Below are 20,550 nucleotides of genomic sequence, written 5' to 3' on the forward strand. Positions count from 1 at the left end.
TCTTGCTGCTCTCTTTTGTGATAGCCACATCTTTGACAAATGTATTTAAAAGAAATTAGAAGTTGTGCCGAGAGGGAAAAAAAACCCAACCCTTTGGCTCATAATAACAACTGACTGAAGATACGTAGAGGCCCCCAGCTCCCAAGCTGTCCTACAAATATATCTTATGGATCTCTAACGTCACACCCAAAGTGCAAAGGTTTCATATGAATTAATACATTGCCATTGAGGCGTAGCAGAAAAAGAGCACAGAAAATTAAGAGCATATTTTACACATAGGTTGTACACAGAACTTCCGCGTGTAGTGGAGCCTGAGGTTACGCATTGTGAGCTGGATCAGGCACGACTTTCAGCCAAAACCTTTTTTTAGCTAAAATAGTTTCGGCAACAGGAGATGATTCTGCAGGTTTCTGTCAGCTCTGTTCATCCTCACCACAAGTTAAATGACCCGAGTGGGTGGGAGAGGGCAAAAGGATCCTTTTGTTTGAAGTAAAAATAAAACACTTTGGTTTTTCAGCACACCCTAAGACTTTAAAAGGTAGGTCTCTGTCTTAGGAGAAACAATTCCCTGACTCCCCACAGTATTTCCCAACAGGCTGCAAGTGAAAAAAAAAAAAAAAAAAAAAAAAATATATATATATAGCATTTACACAGCACTGCTGTCATCACAATAAAACCTGAAGAAAAACCCCAGAATCCAAGTAATTTAGAAAAGGCAGCCAGACTGTAGTGTATTGTCAGTTAATAGAAGTATGCCAAAGAATGCTATTTACTCAAGACAAGGTTATATTCAGAGAGTAGCCTCTGAGCATGCCAATTGACTATTATCAGTTCCCTTACAAAGAAGAAAGTTCCTAGCTATTCAAAAGCCTTGAAAACTACCGTGGAAAGTTTTTAATTTATTCTGGGACTAATGGAGTAAGTCTGTGACTATCTGTAACCCAGGCCTTGCAGGTTCATCAGTCATCCAGTCCTGCAATGTACCTTTTAGACTGACAATAAAAATAAATCAATGCTTTCTCACCAAGGCTGCAAGGGGTGAGTTCATTTGCATCCAGCAGCAGAAAGATGAGGACAGATAACTGGACTGAGGATTATTTCTCTCTGGGTGCTTCCTGTCACTTTTTTTTCTTACCCTTTATTTTGTATGTGTTGCAGGACACACCAGACTAAAATTAAAGACTTGGGATGCTTTGCAGGAGGCCTTGAAATCAGATCCCATAGTCTGCAGTTGTGAGATTTATCACACGACTGAGACACTCCTGGTGCCCGGTGAGATCAGAGCACACTGTCAGGACCCACTGCCTAATATTTAAATTCAGAGGTATTTATACCCAACAGCACCCTTCACTGTGTCATTGCGCTGTGTTATCAGCCACAGCTCTAAATCACTTTGTGCTTCACTTCCCAATCTAAGTAAAACATGCAAGGCTTGTCTAAATACCAAAAAGCTGGATAGTCAAACAAGAGGAATGGAACAAAATGGAATGGAACGGATCAGACTGTTTCAGCTGGAAGGGACCTACAGTGATCATCTAGTTCAACTGACTAGTTCAGGGCTGATCAAAAGTTAAAGCATGTTATTAAGGGCATTGTCCAAATGCCTCTTAAGCACTGACAGGTTTGGCGCATCAACCACCTCTTGAGGAAGCCTGTCCTAGTGTCTGACCACCCTCTTGGTAAAGAAATGCTGCCTAATGTCCTGTTTAAACCTCCCCTGGTGCAGCTTGGAACCATTCCCACATGTCCTGTCGCTGGATCCCAGGGAGGAGAGCTCAGCACCTCCCTCTCCATGACCCCTTCTCAGGAAGCTGTAGAGAGCAATGAGGTTGCCCCTCTGTCACCTTTTCTCCAAACTAGACAAGCCTAAAGTCCTTAGCTGCTCCTCATAGGGTATTCCACCCAGCCCTTTCACCAGCTTTGTTGCCCTCCTTTGGGCACAGTCAAGGACCTTCACATCCTTCTTAAATTGTGGGCCCAGAACTGCTCACAGTGCTCAAGGTGAGGCCGCATAATGCTGTACACAGTGGGATTTTTTGTTGTTTTCAAAGATAGCATTATTTTTATTTTACTTTAATTGTAATTAGAACAGATTTTTGTAATAACAATCTTACATATACCATAACTGACTTCAATTGATTACTTTTTCTTCCTTAAAGCTTCTACTGAAATTCTGACTTACCTTGGAAGAAATAAATTCTTTTAGGGTACACAAAAGATCAGTATTTGTTGCGAAGTCTACACTGTAGAAGTCTTCAATCAAAGCCTGGATAAAGTGTTGCTTTATCACTCTTAGGGTCTCCTTTCTGCAAATACCGGGATCTGTCACACTTACCCGTGCCTCTCCTTCAGGCATACCATGGTATCATACTGTTCAACAAAGCCAGCCTGCAGGCAGGCAGGCCGGCCACTGAGCGCATTTTGAGTTGGATGTGCGAGGCATGGAAGGTGGGGACCTGCAGCTTATTGTTCTGTACAGCTCTTCCATACAAGAACTTTCTGCAGCTGCCTCCCGCCTGCAGCCTGGTTCCCCGGAATCCTAAAGTAAAATTAACTTGCCTACGAGACTCACCTTCCTGCTGGCTATATTATTAATGCATTCCCCTTGCAGAGAGAATAGCTTACAGCATCCATCTCCTTTATCTAACAATTATTTCTAGGAGAAAAAGGATTCTTGAAATCCAGCTTCCCAAAACACTACAAACCTGACATCCCAAGAGGTTTCTCTGACTAGTATCAGCAGGACAATATGCTGTCCTTGCTACTGATTGCATAGGAAAGGCACCGTGTGTGTGGTTTGGATATGCCCATACCCATCCATAGGTAGGTGGTAGGGAGGTGCTCGCACATCCACAGCTAACTCTGACATGCAGGTCAAATATTTCTCTCTTTTAGGGACTTTCTGGCCCAAAGTCTGAGCCCTGATCCCATGATGCGATGTTGCTGAGGGACGAGTACCCAGGGGTACCAGAGTTGACACATGCGTTCCACCCTCACACACGTGATGCTTTTCCTTGCTCCCCAAAACCACAGCCTTTTTGACTCCAAAGCATTAAAAAGCACATGTTTTTAAGATGATCAGGAATGGAGGCAGGCTGTTATGGTGGCAGGAGGAGCAGAGAAGCATGATTAAAGTGTTGTTACTAATAACACGCTGAACGTGTTTGAATCACCAGCAGGCTCCCAGCTCTCATTAGTTTCTTGATTGAGTTTGACCTATTACAGGGACAGCAAGACAGCTCATCATGCTAATGCCAGGGTGTTTACAGTCATATGAAATAAGAAGCCCTGGTGAAACCGAGCAGAGCTGGGAAGTGCAGATGCACAGACACAGGCTGCCTGCACGGCACGAAGGGGAAACCCCTCTGACTGGCACACACCGTGGCACGCTCCTGTCCACACGGGGACAGTGCTCTGCAGACCAGGAGCCCACAAAACTTCAGAGTCCATCCAAAAAGAGGAACCAAATGATCTTTTTTTTTTTTTTTTCCTGCAAAGGTGGCTAAACACACAGTATTTCGTCCAAGGCAGCCACTGATGGAAAGCTCCCATCTAGCTGCTGTCAACCTGCTCTCCCTGCATGAAAATATTTGCCAAAACCGGCATTATTCAAGGAAATTAAGCATTCCAGGTAACTGAGTCACCAGGCTCAGCACCAAGAAATAGGAGGGCCATTAATCTAAGAATACAGCCCTGTCTGTATGTGGCACAGGCAGACTGTCAGCTGCTTAACCCCGAGACACAGGCGGGTAATGGGAGCTGCGGCACGCTGCTGAGCCATCATGTGTAATGGGGACCCCAAACAGCTTGTTCCTGTAATTAGTCTCTTCCTCTGGTTACATTTCTCTTTTTCCACAGTAATGACTCTCTATTTGTACATGTCAAAATATTTTTCTGCAGTGGCATGGCATATTTAAGCAGTGACACATGTCAAAGCTTAAGGAAAGCTTGCTGTTAATTAGAAACTTAATAAACTAAATTTATGATACATGCAGGCTGACAAGTCATCGGGATGATGTCCACTTTTTACTCTGCAGTTACCAGCACATTAAATACCACGCCTGGACACCGGAAGGGCTTGCATCATTCATCTTCTCCCTCTTACTTGCTCTGAGAACTGAAGATGCTCCTCACCTCTACGTGTGGCATTACCCTGAAGATCCCCTGATTGACCCAGGCAGGACCAACACCTCTGCCCATCACGGGCAAGACCAATACCTCTGCCCATCACAGGCAAGAGCTAGAAGGGAGCCACATACCTTGGGACTGATGTTAGGTATGTTAAGACTTTAGATACGACCTCCTCAGGCACCTCGTTGAAGCGAGCGTTGTCGGGGAGGGTGATAATCCAAGCCTTGTCTTTCCCTCGGCCACCTGGAATAAAGGATGTTTCCCTGGGTATGCTTTCAGGTAAGGCCAGCATCAAAGCCCAGGTCCAGCAGCAAAGTCAGGGTCAGAAAACACACTGCCATCACCAGAGAGGTTTTTTGTATCACCAGAATAGCAAAACCAGGCCAAATCCTGCCTCCAGTTTCAAGCACAACACACACACAGAGGTCATAGAAACAAACATATTAGGTATGAGATAATTCCTTTATTTACTGAGTGTACTTTATATGAGACAGCAAAGAAATCAGAAAGACAAGGATAAATCAGCACACTGGTCTGGAACCTGTAGAATTACATTTCAGAGCAAAATGCTTGTTAACACGTTGTTTGAAGGTAAGAATACGTTGCAGTATTGCTTGAAACAGAAACCTAATATGCTCTTTCAAACTACCTCAATGTTTTATTAACAACATTTCTAGCGGCACTGGAGACTACCTGATGGATAATATCCCGTGCGGAGTATCATTTCGCCAAATAGCGTGGAAGTTTGTCTGGAGTATTTAATTACCACAGAGAGATACCCTAGAGAAGTTCACCGTACTCACCAGAAAGAAAAGCAAACTCCTTCATCAAATCATCACTGATGTCCTTTGCACAGATAGGTATTGTCGTTTCTGGAAAAAAAAAACAAACAACCAAAAGCCGTGGATAAAAAAGGGAAAAAAATCCAAAGCAAACACATTTATCAATGTGTTAACCCAAAGGTGGGACCTGAAACAAATGCAGCTTCCCTAAATTATATATGAAATTTTATAACAAAGGATATATGATTCTCCCAGAAGCCAGCGTTTCTAATATCTCCAACAGGGCAAATGCCGTAAGTCAGCAGCAAATGTATCTGTCAAACGTACTAAGGGAGCACTGCCTGGGAGCTTGAGTGCTCTCCCTTCAACAGGGGATATCCACTGTTAATTTTTATATTTTGGAGTTACTGATTTTACTCCCCTGTTTTGCAAAATCCCCCAGTGCTTCCTAGCCTTGGCAATGTAATGGGCTGAGGTTTCTGCTGGGAACAGCAAGCATCCAAGGCTGCTGCGCTGGGAACAAGGTTGGGTTTTCAGACTGCTAACGTCTTTAATTCTGAGCAAATAAGCTTCTGAAATCAGGTTTTAATCTTGCATGGGGCCACATGCACTGGAAAGGCTGTTATTCTTACATTCCGTTATTAGATTTCTTTTTAATTAAATAATGGGAGAGGCTGTTTTAATATCATATTTAGCACACTGACCATTTCAGTGGCAATGAAGCACATCAGAACAATATACATAATTTTACCTTTCCCTGGGAGAAGGAAACAAAAAACAGACTGACTAAACACAAGAGGAGCTTATAGCTGATAGACATTTTTCTGGATTATCTGTAAATAGAATAATAGCTGAAAATTAAACATCCTTGTTCCTGCAAATAAATGTTTTAAAGCACATCTATACAGATTAAAGTCCTTGTGCTTTCTGATAATCAAATTTTACACCCTGATTATTTTACAGAGTTGGTCCTAGGGAGTAATCTTTTGGCTGTTTTAAATCGCACGGGCTGCATACTTCAGCACACTCCAGCATAATCAATATTTATTCTATTTCACTTTTTCCAAAGCTTCCTGGTCACTTCTACTTTATCTAAGGATTTTTCAGGCCTTTAATCGGCTGCATGGAGCTGCAGCCCAGAGGTGCACGAGGTGGGGGTATTTTGCCTCCTGTCATCCCCACTGGCCAAGGGCTGCTCTCTGCTCCTCCATGCATGCGCTGCTATTTTTCCTCTTTGGATAAAAATGTTATTTTTGTTTGTTAAGGATTGAGCCTCAGTCCCACTGGCATCTACAGACACATTCTTGATTTTAACAGGCCCCAGAATTGGTCTTGGTAAGAAAGAAGTTTGTCTTGCAAAGATATTTCAAATATTTCTCGCTCATTCAACTGCTTCACCTAACTTGAGGACAAACAGTGGCAATAGACTTCTTCTCTATTAGTTGATTTTCTTCACAAGTCAACAGTTTCATACTGATAAAAATCACATTTAATAACTTAATGAGCTCCAACACATGAAGTATCATATTAAACATGCGGGTGTTTGAAAACACAAGACAAAAGCCCACGGCTGTGCACATGTATTTTCCTCAGAACAGCGTGGGGCTGTTCAGCAGCTTGTCTGCATCTAAATCCTGTCCCCAAAGCCAGCTCACCTTGCCTACCCCCGGCTTTCTCCAAACATGCAGCCACTGGCAAGCCAGGCAAAGTTTTGCCCTGCGCTTAATGTGCACGTGTGACTCAAGTGCTCAGCAGTAAAAGCAAACACAGCTACAGGTTTACAGTAAAAGCAGCTTTTGTTTCTGGTTCTGCAGTAATATGGTAGGGAAATGCTGGTTTACTGATAGCTGCCCAGGAAACAAGATGGGAAAAGGGGGTGAACTTTTTCATGATAAAAATAAAAATTAAAAAAATCACTTAATTAAAAAGTTTCACATGACATTTTCTCAGTGAGAACAACCTGACAACTTGCAGCCTTAAACTAAGCTGGAGACAACCATAGTTGGAAAAAAAAAAAGTAGCATTTTTCCACAGATATTTTCAAGCTTTGCTTTCCAGAAAAGAAATGTCATCTCAAAAATGCACACTTTAACCCAGAGCCTGGTACTTGTTCTCCCACATCTCTCTTAGCTGCAATTTCTCAATGATCATCATGGAAACTGCAAAAATCAACCGATGTTTTAATCCTAGCTGTGCTGGGGGCCTGCAGTGGGTCCTGCTGTGTCGTGCCCTCCGCAAACGTGGGTGCAGGTGACCCCCATCCCACACACCCCACCTGCTAAGCAAGTAGCACTGGGGCCACACTGGCAAGTGGACCTGGCGTTTCCGGGTTTGAGGTGCAAAGCGCCATAGGATGGTGATTCCCACCACGCTTGGGAGTCATGGAGCAAGGACCTTGCTCCCCAAATTTTTATTTCACTGAAAGTTTCATCCTCGACTTCAGCACAGAGGTAGAGACACAGATTCCCACAGCACCCTTATGTCTTTGAGTTTCTCACGTCCCAAGGGATGACATTTTTGGGAAGAGGGCACTCGGCACCTTCAGAGGAGCAGGACCTGCCAAGCAGTCCCAAGTTGACCCAAAATAACTCATTTGAGGAAAAACTAGGCGGTAGTATTTTACTTCACGCAGTGAAGGCTCAGGGAGCATTTCCCTTACAAACCCTCCCCATCTCCTGTGGGGTAGAAGAATCCAAAAAGTGACAGAGGAGCAGGACAGCTGCCCTTTGGTAAGGTCAAGGCACAACAGAAGGCTGATTGTGGTCCCATGAGAGCCGCTCCTTTGCCAGCTCATGCCTGGCACTCACTCTGCATTGGCCATCGAACTCAACCTCCTGGGCAAATGTTAGGGAAAATCAAGTGCTGGCATCACAGTCATAGGCGTGTTGCTGTGCCTGAGGCACCTCAGTTGGATGTTGCTATAAATCCTGTACAGAAGCATGACTTTTGTCCTCAAATATTAATCTCTGGAAAATGGGCAGTGAAAGGCAGTGGGGCACCAAGGATATCCGCCTCTCAAACAACACTCCAGTTAATGTTCATTAACAAACTGGGGTTTTTTTATTTGAAGGATGCACTTGGGATGGTACAGAAAAGACCCCAGAGTACTGCCCAGTGCTGGCTATGAACAGAACAGTGCATCTTACTTGGCACAAGGCGGAGGAAGTCAAGGTTTCATGCAAGGACACTCATCTCTCTTAAAAAGGGGCTTTGTGATCATCAGAATAGAGCTGTGCTGTTACAAAATCAAGCCTGATCGCCCCCATGTTATAGCACCCCAGAACACTTTACAAACCACACTGCTATCCCCACACAGTTAGTGTGACCTCAAGCTTTAGGGTCTTACTGAAAACAAGCAGCATCTGGATGAGAAATTGTCATAACAATGTAGTAACATTTTTTATATAGGCGCTAAAGTGGGTATTTATAAAATGCTGCTGCAATTATTACATTCAGAGACTCCTCTATGGAGGAGACCGTTGCCATGACAGAGTTTCAGAGGATGCGTGAAGCCAAGCAGGGAAAAGACAAAGGGGAAATACAGAGAGCTCTACCCTGCCGAGAAGAACTAATGTGGCTCAGCAGGAAACCCCGCTGAATCCATCCTGTCCCCATCATTTGGTTTACACAGTCCAGAACATTTTGCTGGGTCCTCTCCACAGGACTGTATCTCAAGGCCATTGCAGAGACTGCAGCTGTAAGAATGATGCTCATTGTCATTGATCTTCCCTTTTGAGGGGATTCAAGCACAGCGGGACTTTCACGTACAGTGGAGGTCTGCAGTGACATTCAGAGAGGGGACAGCTACAGTCTGAGTCCAAATTCCTCTTGTGAAACTCAATTAAACTCTGAAGTGCTTTGCTCTTTGGTAACTATTGTTTTCTTTCCTTTTCCAAACTTTGCAGGCCCGCAGCATCTGCAGACAGCAGCTGTGTAACACATCTGCCAAGCTGATGTAATAGCGCCTTACACTTCACAACACTGATCAAATATTGTTTGCAGCTATAAAATCCATTTGGAGATGGCTTTGTTGTGAATGAAGAATAGCAGCTTTTCATGTGAGGGTTGCTGCCGTAGTCTAGGAAACAAAACTGAAGTAAATCAAATGAAAAGTGTAAAGAATCACGTTGAGCTTTTCCATGATCTGCTTGTTCTCAGCTGTTTGTCCATTTGGACATCTACACCCAATGAAGCAGCATTTATTTGGTGTCAAGGGAGCCTGAAAATCAGCACATTTTTAACCTATTTCCACTTCTCTTGGCAACTTTCTGGGCCAACCAGGGTCATCAGCCAGCATCTGCCTCAGGCTGTCCCACTGCAGGAAGGCCCACCTGGCCCAAAAGTTCCTTGGAGTCTAACGACACCCGTAACACAGACCCGCATAAACCAACAGTGTTTGAAGGAAGGTCTGGTGCTGAGGGAGTTTCAAAATGCAGGGTTTCCCCCAGCTGCCACGGGCACCCCTGTCTGAGGCCAGCATTGGTGTGAGCCTCCCAGAACAGCTGATGGAGCACAAGCTAGGCTGGGCGTGAGGACTAAGCCATCCCCATCTCATCTGCTCTGCTCAGGAGCGGAAACAGAAATCCCTTAGAGCAGAGTGTCCCAGCCATGAACCCAGTGCAATGCAGAGAGCAGCCCTTTCCAATTCTCCTGCTGATGTTGCTCCACTGTGGAAAAGTACATATTTATTGGGGCAAAGAGTAGAAACACCGTCCTGTAAGACCAATGCATCACCCTGCAATTTGTGCCCCCAACTCAGCCTGGATTGCTATCACCGCTCAAAACACTCGGGAGGGTCCCCGCAGCCCATTGCTCAGGGCACTCTTTTTGGATAAGGGAAACAGTTTGACTTGAAAATGAATTATCTGCAAAAGCCAAAGAGCTCTTCCAGGAACAGTGACAGAAATCTATCCTGCAGCAGCGGTCAGGGCCCCAGCTTGCTGCAGGAAACCTGAGTCTCCATCACGTCGGTGCGCGTCCTCACCGGTGAGTGGCTGAGCCTCACCCTGCTTTCTCACTGAGCAATTTCAAAAGACTTTGAATTCAATCCAATACACAACAAGAAACACTGCCATTCTCCCTACCTGCACACCATGTCCAGAAAGCAAGACAGAGGGAGTTATTAGAGAAAAAAAATACTATTTTATAGTGTCTGCAAACTGCCCTATTGTGAACAGCACCCTTGCGTGAGGTCTACACAAAGCCTGTCCAACAGCACGGTGATGAGTGACAAAGTGCCCGTCCCTTGGCTGGAAGGCAGGAGCAGGGCAGGAGCACCGAGGCACACAGGCAGCTGCCCGTACTGCCTGGGCACTGCTTCAACCAGGATCTTCCTGGGGATCGTGCCCCACCTGTGTGGTCTCCAAGCAGTGGCTTCCCTGACATGCTTATACCTGGAGTAGGATCCTAATTTCCACACCACCAGATCCACCCTCTCGCCTCTCCATCCGTCTCCGTACTTGCCCGGGAACAGGATACGACGCTGCATACGGGCAGAGCAGGTGTTTACACAGCGTTCACAGGAACCGGAGCGGGGAGGGGCTGGCGGCTGGCCAAGCGGCACGATGCTGATGGAGATACTGTGCTCAACTCCACGTTCATTGGAGAACGCAGAGCAGAGAATAGGACATTGTGCTCCTCCACAAGGCCTGCTGTATTCACAAAAGCTTATTTACAGGACCTGTGTAGAGCAGAGAACTGACAGTCAAGGTCCTGAGGCTGCTTCCTGGCTTTGAGACTAAACTCTTCGGTAGCCGGGAGCAAATCGTGTCTCCCACAGCTTCAGTTCCTCATTTGCAAACAGGAACAGGCACAAGTGCCAGCAGGATACGACCTTTGCAAAGGGCCACAAGCATGTCTGATGACAAGAGCATAAAAGACCCCTGCAGCCCCCATCCCTCAGGCTGATGTAGGTGTCCACATCTGTACAGGTTGCGTGAGAGCTGGCATGAAAGGATGGGTGTTAAAAGCCCTGTTGAATGAACTATTGGATGGTCTTGGACCAACCGGACAGATGGGTTAGAAAAGGTCTCCACAACTGGTTTCTGGCTGCAGCAAAGAACTGAAGGTCTTGGGATCAGCCATGCAGCCCACCAGCCAGGACTCGGTGGCTTCCTCCTTGGGCACTAGAGGCCAAGGGATCATTTTTCCCTACAAGTGAGTTTGCAGCTCACAGGGGCTCACAGGTCCCACACCAGGGTCTTCTAAAGATTCACAGGGTAGAAAAGCAGAGGGGCCTGCTAGTAAAAGACATTTCTACTCGGTTCCACCAAAGTCATCCAGAGCTGCAGAGCACATAGGGGTTAACAGCCTTATGTCGCAATTACACCTTTATAGCTGAGGTAAGAGCCTGGCCACAGATTTAGACCTGTGGTGACCTTTTCCCCACGTGAGGAATACCCTGCAGTAAAGCATACCCTGCATCAAACACATTTCCTTCTCTCCACACCCAAGAAGTTCAGCTGCTAAAGAAACTTAAAGACTTGATTGCACAAAGTGAAAAAACTGCTGTGGTCCTCTCCTGCACTTGCAAGTGATGTCAGGTACGTTGCAGAAGCTATAGATGTGATCATTAGTCATTTCTAACAGCTGCTCTGAGCTACACACAACCAAAACCTGGTTCAGCTGTTCATGCATCCTGCCCTGACACATACACAGTCTTGTTGCCAGGGGTACCCATTGCAAAGATGAGGTGCTGTTGCTGTCCAGGGGAGCCATGTGGAGCAAATTCACCTTTAGCTAGCTCAGTGTAAGCACAATTTCTGCTGCTGCACTAAAACCTGGCACATTCAACAGTTTGTAATTCCAGGTGGTGCAGCCATTCCTCGTGCCAAGCGAGTGACACAAAAGACCCATTAAAATATTTATGGCAGAAAGATTCAATACCCTCGACTGCTGCAAGCCCCTTTGTTCCCCCTGCCCACAGGGACAGCTCACACAACCTGCTGTGGCTCGGCAGCATCTGCATCCCCCTCAGCCCTGGGCTCAGCCTGCAGGCACCTGCTTCGTTACTACAGCCAGTCAAAACCAGGTTTTCATTTGGAGGAAAAGATTAGCAATTAGATTAGGCTGATAAATGCCTGTTTTTCTGGAAGATGTGATGTATTGATCCCGAAGAAGATGATGAGGCTCCTCAGACAGTTCTGTCAATAGCCTGATGGCAAACCTCCACATGCCACATGCAAATCTCTCGTTAAATCCTTGACTTGGCAGAGGCGCTTGCAAAACTCTCTTCTACAGAGTGGCTAAGCTGCCATCTCAAATGCCTCCTGGGAAGAGCATCAGCACAATATGGGGGGACAAGAGAAGGCAGAGTCACAGGAAGAGATTCACCCTAAGAAAACGGTGGGAGCTGCGGATGGACGGGGTGTATTTAGAGGGAGCTGGTGGTTGAGGTGCAGGCAGCACACCCTGGTTCCTGGGCTACAGGTAGCCAGTCAGCATCAAAATGCCTCCTTCAGAGCCAGCCAGGACAGACACACAGCAGCAGCCACCATGCCAACATTTCAAAGGGACTCATCCCCTGCAAAGCCATGCCCTGTGCTCCCTGGTACAGCCAGCACCCTCCCCAGCCACTTGGGCATGAACACAGACCCCTCTTCCCAAATCGCCGCAGTAACGGTCTGCATGTGAGCATGTCCCAGAGAAAATCTTGATTTCAGCTCCACCAGGAGCATCATCTCATGTCATAGATGGGAAACTGAGGCAGTCACGTCAGGCAGAAACGTGTCAAAACCACTTAGGGATTCAAAAAGGCCATGGAAAGCCCCAGGAGGGTTAGTCCATCACTAGGTGTGATGGGTTGGTCACCACGCCAGGCTCAAGGACTTCTTAAATTATCCCTTGCCAGACTGGGGAGGATATTTTAAGGAAAGGCTCACTCTGTTTGCAAGCTCTTTCTTTTACTTTTCCCCAAGCACCCACTCCAGCACAGCGTAGGAGGCAGGATACGGCACCAGATGGTCCTCTCTTCTGACCTAGTGGCTTGCTTCTCCACCAAGGCCTTCCGGGGCTTATCTGCAATCGACGCTTCAGTGCAGGCACACAGCCCCATCAACCCAACCTCGGAGTGTGCTCAACTAAGAAACTATCCAGCCAAAAAGAAGTGAAGCTTCTGAAAAACTTAAACGACCTTTTCAAAAGGCTTAGATTTATACACACTGAGGGTAAGAGTAAAAATGCAAAAGAAAAAAAAAAAAAAAGATAAGAAATAGGGAGAAAATGATAGCTTAGCACAGTCCAGGCTTGTGGACCATCATCCAGGCAACATGTCTGTCCCACAGAGGAATGTTCTCATGGGACCAGCTGAACCACCTTACAATAGGAGATGATCGGTGTGGCCAAAGAGGGATCTGATGGCACCGCATCCAGGCATGCACAGAGTGACCCCGGATCAGGCCCAGCAGCCCAGCCTGCGAGCCCCGGGGCAGGAACCCCCCCACTCCTGGGCATCCCTCAGCAACCACCGGCGGGGAAACGCTGGCTGTGATAGAGCAGGAGCGCCCAGGGCACCGGCACGGCACAGCTGCTGTCCCTCACTGACACACAAAACCGGCAAAACCTCATTCCTGCTGACCACGGGCCACCGCTGCAGGCAGGACAAGGCATAGCCAGCTAAGGATACCGCATTCATGGGAATGTCATCCTCCAGTACAATTTTGGGAGCTGGAGTGAGTAGAAGGGTCTCTGGGCGCCAGGGCTGAGCTGTGCTGCCAGGGAGGAAGAGGATGCTCAGGAGAGGTTAAAAGGTCCAGGGTGTCCCTCTGTGCTGGGGGTCATGGAGTTTTGTGGGGTGGAATCTTTTCCAATTTGGATTTAACAGTGACAAACTGTGGCAGCTTCGCTCAGAAAAGGCAAAGCAAAAGTAAATTAAATGGCAACAAGGCTTACATGTTATCTCCTGTTATTGCTGTGGCTAATCCGCTAATACAAGGGAACAAAATACTAGATGCTCTGATGTTTTGTCTGATGTTTTCATGTCCAATCAGAAAAACCATATTCTCTTCCCACCCTGAACTACACAAAAACTGGGAAAGACAAAAGCCAGATCAACTATATATGAATTTACATCTATTGCAAGAAATGTAATAAAAGTTTCTCAACACCCAGCCTTGTGGATTCAAACACAGTGTGGGAGTTGAGAAAATCTAGTTTCTTGCATTTCTAATACTTAGGAGCTTCAACGTACTTTTCGTTTTCTCCTATTCCAAATTTCAGTCACTCCTCCCATATGAGAGACTCAGGAAAGCATCTACAGGTGTTTGCACATCAGCACCGGGGCGCGTTTGCCAGCTGTGCAGGGAAAGGTGTGTTTAGCATCTGCCACCAGTACGCACCCTCCCTGCCAACACCATCAGCCTCCAAATGAGAGCCCATTCCGCACAAAAGACTCCCAAAGCCAAATAAAAACAAACATACATCAATAACTTTCCCATCATCATTCAGTACCATGCAAGTGTTGTTTTTTCCAAGCCAAATTCCAGCTTTGTGCACAAAGTAACTCTTGGGAGATTAACAGCAGTAAATCCTTGGGCCACATTACCTGCCTAGGAACCTGGAATTAAGTTCACTGAAGTCACTGGAACAACTTATTTGCTTTCATAACCCATATAGCCAGGAAACTAAATTGTACGGCCAGGTTCCCACAATGGCATCACCTGGAAACTCTGCTGTAAAGTGAGGGAAATTCTAAACAATTTTTCCTGACTTGGAAATGGAAATGCTTGATTCTGGCATTCCCCTCTTGAGCAAAAGCACATCTCCAAACCCAGCTAACCGCTTTCCTGCGGCAAGAGAAGGTCAGTGGCATGGAAAGCAATGGGGAGGAGGATATCACTGGTGCTCGCTGTCTGTCTCGCACCACCCAGCCCTTGGACAGACACCCACGGAGCAGCAGATGGATAATTGCACCTCGCAGGCGGCTCAGCCAGCACGGGTTCCCAGGGAACAACTCTTCCCCGGGAGCTCCTGACTCAGCCCCGCTGTAAAACCAAGTCTAGCATCGCCTGGGAGGAAAAGGGACTGGAAAGAGAAGGCAGCTCCACCCAACCACTTCCACCACAGCTCCTCGCGCTCCTCTTCCTCTGCCCCCAATTTGGCAACGGCCTTCAGTTTTACTGCGTTCGGGAAGCTGGCAGATGAGATGATCGAGGCTTTGGCAGCAGAGCAAGTCGTGGAGCGTGGGACCCAAGCTGTGCTCGTCACACGTGCCGAAACGACCACTGTCACAGCAACACGCGTCAATCAGCACGAAGTTCCCATTTGCAGGAGGAAGCGAAGTGCACTCGCCTGTTTTGCGGCTCCGGGATTTCCTTGCAAGTCCTACCTGCCAAAGCCGACTAACAAAAGGCTCCTACCACAAGCACAACCAGCGGCAACATCCGAGCTCTGAAGTCCCCATCCAGCCACGCGGGTGAAGCTCCGTGTCTCCAAGCATCCTCCAATTGGATGGCAAAGACGGTGCTTTGGAAGACTCTTTATTTCCCGCACCACGTTTTACACTTCAATTGCTTCCCTCCCACACATCCCTGCTGTCACTTCACTTTTGTCCTGGTAAATGAATGATAAACCATTAAACTGCAGTTGTAGCAAGTGTGATGTAGGGAGAGGAAGCACGTCCTACGTACTACTGACTGCTCCCAGACTACTACTCCTCCGTGGTCCACCCAAAGGGATCTGGACCATCAGCAGCGCAGAACTTTCGGAGGCTGCTGGCCCTGTACTCCTGCAGCTCTCCGAGGGAGCCCAAGCCATTTTAGACACAAGAATAGCCATAAAAGGCTTGGGATTTATATAGGCTTATACCTCACTGTAAGGCAGATACGGGGGAAACACCATCTTCTACTAGAAAAGACCAGTGAGTTTCCAGCACTGACGCTTGAAGGGAAATGGTTCAAACATGGTCCCAGATCAGGCTGAACGCTCAGAAATCAGCGATGAGCACAAAAACCTTCTGATTTATTTTTAATCTCATGAGTTGAGGAACCTTACTCCACTTTTTCAAAATCGCATTTTAAGAATCTATGTAGATGCCAAATCACGTGTCCAGATCCTGCAGCTAGAACCACACAAGCATGCCTTTGTGGAGATATTTTGATTTCCTATGAGCATTACACAAAGGTCATCTGCCAAGAGGTGGCTAGAAGACAGGGCTCATGCTCACGAGAAACCCACTACCCGCTTTCACCTGGTTGCCATTACACCGCTCATAGAAAACGTTCACCATCTGCGTCCCCATCCCCGTGTCACCCAGCTCCTGTTCAAGCAGCGTGGGTGTTTCATCACCGACACCAGCTCAAGGAGGATTAAGACTTTTTTTAATCACATCCGTTCAAGTAGCATCCTTTGCTCACTGACTGCGATCACCCCTGCCTACGTTTTCCTCCCCCATTTGCAGGGTGCAGGTAAATGAACAGGCCAGCACGGGGCCGGCAGGCAGGACAGCCCGCGGGAGGTGCTGTGGTGGGCACCATCCCAGAAGAGCACGAACACAAGCAGCTCCTCAGAAGCAGGTGACACATTGGTAAAGTCCTCACCTGTGACTTACCTCCCCCCGATAAATTCCTCCCGTACCCCAAACCGTGCTTTGGAAAGAGGTCAAGGAAACCGGAATTAGACTGGAAGCTTTTTTTTGGGTCAGTGTGTCTTTTTTGTGCCTGGCATGGCTCCAAGTGCTCTGCCAGCTGGGAACAAACGAGGAATGATGAGTGCTTTCGCCTCCTGACAAGGTATACATCCTCTAGCGGGGCTGGAGTCACCCAGGATGCCACTATCCTTCTGGGATTATGAAAGACCTCACAGAAAAAAGAAAAAAAACCACCAAGAACCAACAAACCTGTTCTCCCCACAAGAAAACAACATAAGAAAAAAGTCAGGGCTCCACACAGTTGATGAGCAGATCATTGTCCATCGAAGGAAACGCGGCTGAGGCACAAGAGCAGCTTCGAGCCTGAGGGTAAGGGATCAGATCGCGTTGGCTTCTCACATTAAGCCATATAACCACAGCAACATCATTACAACTCGGTGCGATCCCCAGCGCAGCCTGGGCTTAAGCGATGTTTAAAGCCCAAGGAATGAGGGAGGAAGAGGGGGTGCCTGGCAGAGACACTTTACACACGTCGACTGCTTTTCTACTTCGGAAACTGGGAAAGGGCACATCATAGTCACCAGCCTGAGATGCAGCTTCCCAGGGAGGGCTCCTTTAGTTTTGGCCATGGGGAACCCGAGGAGGGGACTAGCGATGGCAAATAGCCTTCTGCTCCCCGAAAACAGTCTCCTTCCTTCAAAACGCATTTTGAGCAATGCCTTCCAGTTACAAGAAGGACGTGTCAGCAGCACAGCGTGAAACACCTTCCCCTTAAAACGCGGGGCCGTTCCACTGCTCCCGCAACCCAGGCACGGAAATACCAGCGGAGTCCCCAGCAGCCCCCCGCGCAGCGAGGGGGGGCTCCCCGGGGCAGGCGGACCCCCGCCGCACCGCGCCCGCCCGCCTTGCTCCGCCGGGGACGCGGACACCCGTGGGCTCCCACCGCCCCGGCGCCGGGCCGGCACCGCCGGGATGAAGGAGGCGGCGAGCCGGGAGCCGGGCGGCTTCCACGGAGGGAGCGGGATGTCCCGGGGACGCCCTTCGCCGCCCGGCCCGCGGGGTCCCCCCCCCGCCCCTCCCCGGCCACCCGCGACACCGCACCGGCCCCTGGGGGTCCGGCACCCCCGGGACTCACCGGCGGCGGCGGCCTCCAGCAGCGCGGCGGCCCGCACCAGGCGGTAGTAGCGCTCCATCTCCCCGGCCGAGGTGCCCCCCGGCGGGGGCCCGGCCGGGGCCGGCGCCGGGGCCGGGGCCGGGGCCAGGGCCATGCCCCGCGGCACCGCTCCGCCGCCGGCACCGCTCCGCCGTCGCCGCCCCGGCCGTCGAGGCGGGGCCGGGGGAAGCGAGCGGCCGCCTCCCGCCCCGCCCGCTGCCCGCCCGCTGCCCGCCCGCTGCCCGCGCCGGGGCCGCCGGCACCGCCGCCTCCCGCCCCAGCGACCTGCCTTTTTCACCCTTTTACCTTTTTTTTCCCTTCACCCCCCCTTTTCCCCCCTTTTCCCTTTTTTCCCTTCTTTTTTTTTTTTTTTTTTTTTTAAATTTACTGCTACTCTCCAGTGTCCCCCAGCACAACGCCACCCTGCAGCCAGAGCCGCTCGGTGCCTTAGTGCCTATACCACTTCTCTAAGAAAATAATTTGGTTTTTTTTTCTTTTAAAAAGTGTTTTTATCCTCTGGAAGAATCATTCTAGCAAATTCCTTGAACAATATAGGAGAATTACATTCAGCCATGCTATAGCCAAAGCTGGCCAGAGCTCTCAGCACACTGCCAGCCTGACCCATCCGCCTCAGTTTCCCCACTGCTGAGGTTCAGACAATGCCAGCTCATTCTCGACAGGAGCCTGAGCTGTCCTGGAAGGCAGCACAGAGAAGTGGATGTTCCTGTTTTTCCAAAACAACCTTTTAATTATGCTCTTTACTATAATAGCAGCCTTTTTCCAACACTTCAGCAGTCAGGGCTATTAATTTAGGACCCAAGGTCTAACAATAGTAGTATGAAAATCACCACCTTTTGGTAGACCATGTCCTTTCTTACACCGATACAGAATTTTTAAAGGAAAAACTACCCATTCAGTCAGTGCTCCTTGTTTGTAACACAGCAGATCCTCGCTAACCTAACAGTTTGACAATTTTCTGTCTAGTCATAAAGCACATCTTGTGCAACAGGGAGAGTTCATTTTCAGTTACTCATCAAAAAATCCAGCTCAGGTGCACAGCAATAAAACGTGGTTATAAAATAGCCATATGCATGGAAAGAGAGCCATGCTGCATTCCATCTGTATTCTTATTGCAGGAATGCTGTTTTCCCTAAACTGTAACAGCTCATGCAGAATTGAGGCCCATCTGAGTGCTGAAAGTCTCCTTTTTGTTCTCCTGCTGCACAGAGGATGCCGTGCTGCAATTGGGACTCACCACCACTGAGTGATACGTACCCTCTTCTAACTCCAGCCTCGGGAAAAACAAAGCAAGCCAGTAGAAAGCACAGCTATATTATCCTTAAGGTTTGGCAATCAATCCATTTCTTCCTCTGCACAGGAAACAAAATGATTAAGACTGGATCTGGATGAGGTCTTTGGAGCCACCGCACCCTCCAGGAGCCCTGGGTGGGCTAGGCTGGACCACGGCAGCAGGAACCCTGCACATCCCAGAGCTGCACCTCCTCCAGCCAATTCATCAGCACAAGGCACCAGCAGCCAGCTCTCAGCACGGAAAAGCTGTGTTTGCTCAAACTGAAGGATAATCGGGCACAGCTTTTCCTTACCATCATTCCCTTACAAGCCTGCACAGCCACAAAGATTCTTGTTTTGGAAACCTGGCTGCTTGCAGTCCCTCCTTTCAGGCATTTCACGATAAATGCCCAGCTATTCCAGCAATGCGTTCAGCGGAGGCACCATCCAGCCTCTCATATTTTACACTGGCAGAAGCTGCTCGGCTTGTCTGTCTCCTCCAGAGACGAGTGTAACTCTCTGCCTGCCCAAGCAATGATAAGCTGAGATAGAGGAACAAGGAGACATAAAAAGGAAACAAAAATGGCCAGAAATATGGGTATTTCTTTTTCAGGGATTTCCCACCCAGGCCCCATAAAAACGTTCAGTGCTCTGAGAGTGGCACATATACAGCTGTGTGTGAAGGGAAAGAGCCCTTTCAGAGAGCTGGGGAAATCTTGCCAGCACCCGCAGCACCTCTATTTGCAGAGTTTTATTTCATGTGGGTGCAATTCCTTATCCTTAAATCTGAGGGAGAAAGGTATAAGGAGAATTCCTACTAATTTCATTAATTCCAGATCAGAGGCTTGAGGAAAAACCTCTAACTAACTCAAGATCCTCTTCTTTTTTTTCTTTTCTTTTTTTTTTTTTTTTTCAGATAAGGGCTAGAAGGTTTTGTGGGGCCTGCTGTTACTATTTGGTTTTTAGAAATCACTTCAAAACTCCCTGTTTAGTCACACAGGAATGCTCCATTTTAGGCAACACAGACATCTGAAGCCTCACAGTGATGCGATTGCCTTTTAAGACTGATCTGAATAATTATACCAGCTATTTCTTCCAGCATGTATTTTTGTTATAATTTGGAGAAAACACAGATTTAATTTCTGCAACTTCCAAAAGCTTCTGCTTTCATACTTCATCGTGGGACTGTGCAGAAAGCAAGAGCTGAGCAGTGAGTCTGGCTGCGGCTGCTCCAGCCCCACCACATCCCTTGGAGATGTTGCCCAGCGAGAGGCTTCTGAAACTGTCTTGATAAATGTCCATCTGTCACCATCAGCTCAATCCATCCCGTCTCCTAGTCTTTCTTTCAGGAACACCTGTTGACTGTTACTGGGGAAAAGTTTCTGGTTAAATAGGGTAATTTAACTTGTCACCCTCAATTAAGGCCTCTGTCCCAGCTCTCATACCCAGTCCTGCAGGTGCCAGACAATTTCTCCAAGATAGAGCCCAGCTCTCATCACTCCAGGGCACAACTGTTGCAACATTTTTCCCTGGCTTGCCCAAATCCCAATTTTTCTTGCTACACCACCTGGAAGGCTGCTGCAGACGCCTTTGCCCCACTCCATCATGTC

At 48.0% G+C, this 20,550-nt stretch overlaps 1 protein-coding gene across 2 annotated transcripts in view; it reads right to left on the reverse strand.

Annotated features, from left to right (window-relative positions):
- Positions 1-17,755, reverse strand: part of MCF2 (MCF.2 cell line derived transforming sequence) — a 62,686-nt gene extending 44,931 nt beyond the window's left edge. For both annotated transcript variants that reach the window (XM_074914981.1, XM_074914980.1), the window contains exons 1-3: positions 17,633-17,755; positions 4,935-5,003; positions 4,260-4,374 (exon numbers count right to left, since the gene is read on the reverse strand). In XM_074914981.1, coding sequence (XP_074771082.1) covers positions 4,260-4,374; positions 4,935-5,003; positions 17,633-17,690 — 242 coding nt within the window. In that variant the 5' untranslated portion in view covers positions 17,691-17,755. The remainder of the gene's footprint in view (positions 1-4,259; positions 4,375-4,934; positions 5,004-17,632) is intronic.
- Between the last annotated feature and the right edge of the window lie 2,795 nt (positions 17,756-20,550).

This window comes from Athene noctua, chromosome 11 (assembly GCF_965140245.1).
Source record: "Athene noctua chromosome 11, bAthNoc1.hap1.1, whole genome shotgun sequence".
In the NCBI taxonomy this organism is placed as follows: Eukaryota; Metazoa; Chordata; class Aves; order Strigiformes; family Strigidae; genus Athene; species Athene noctua.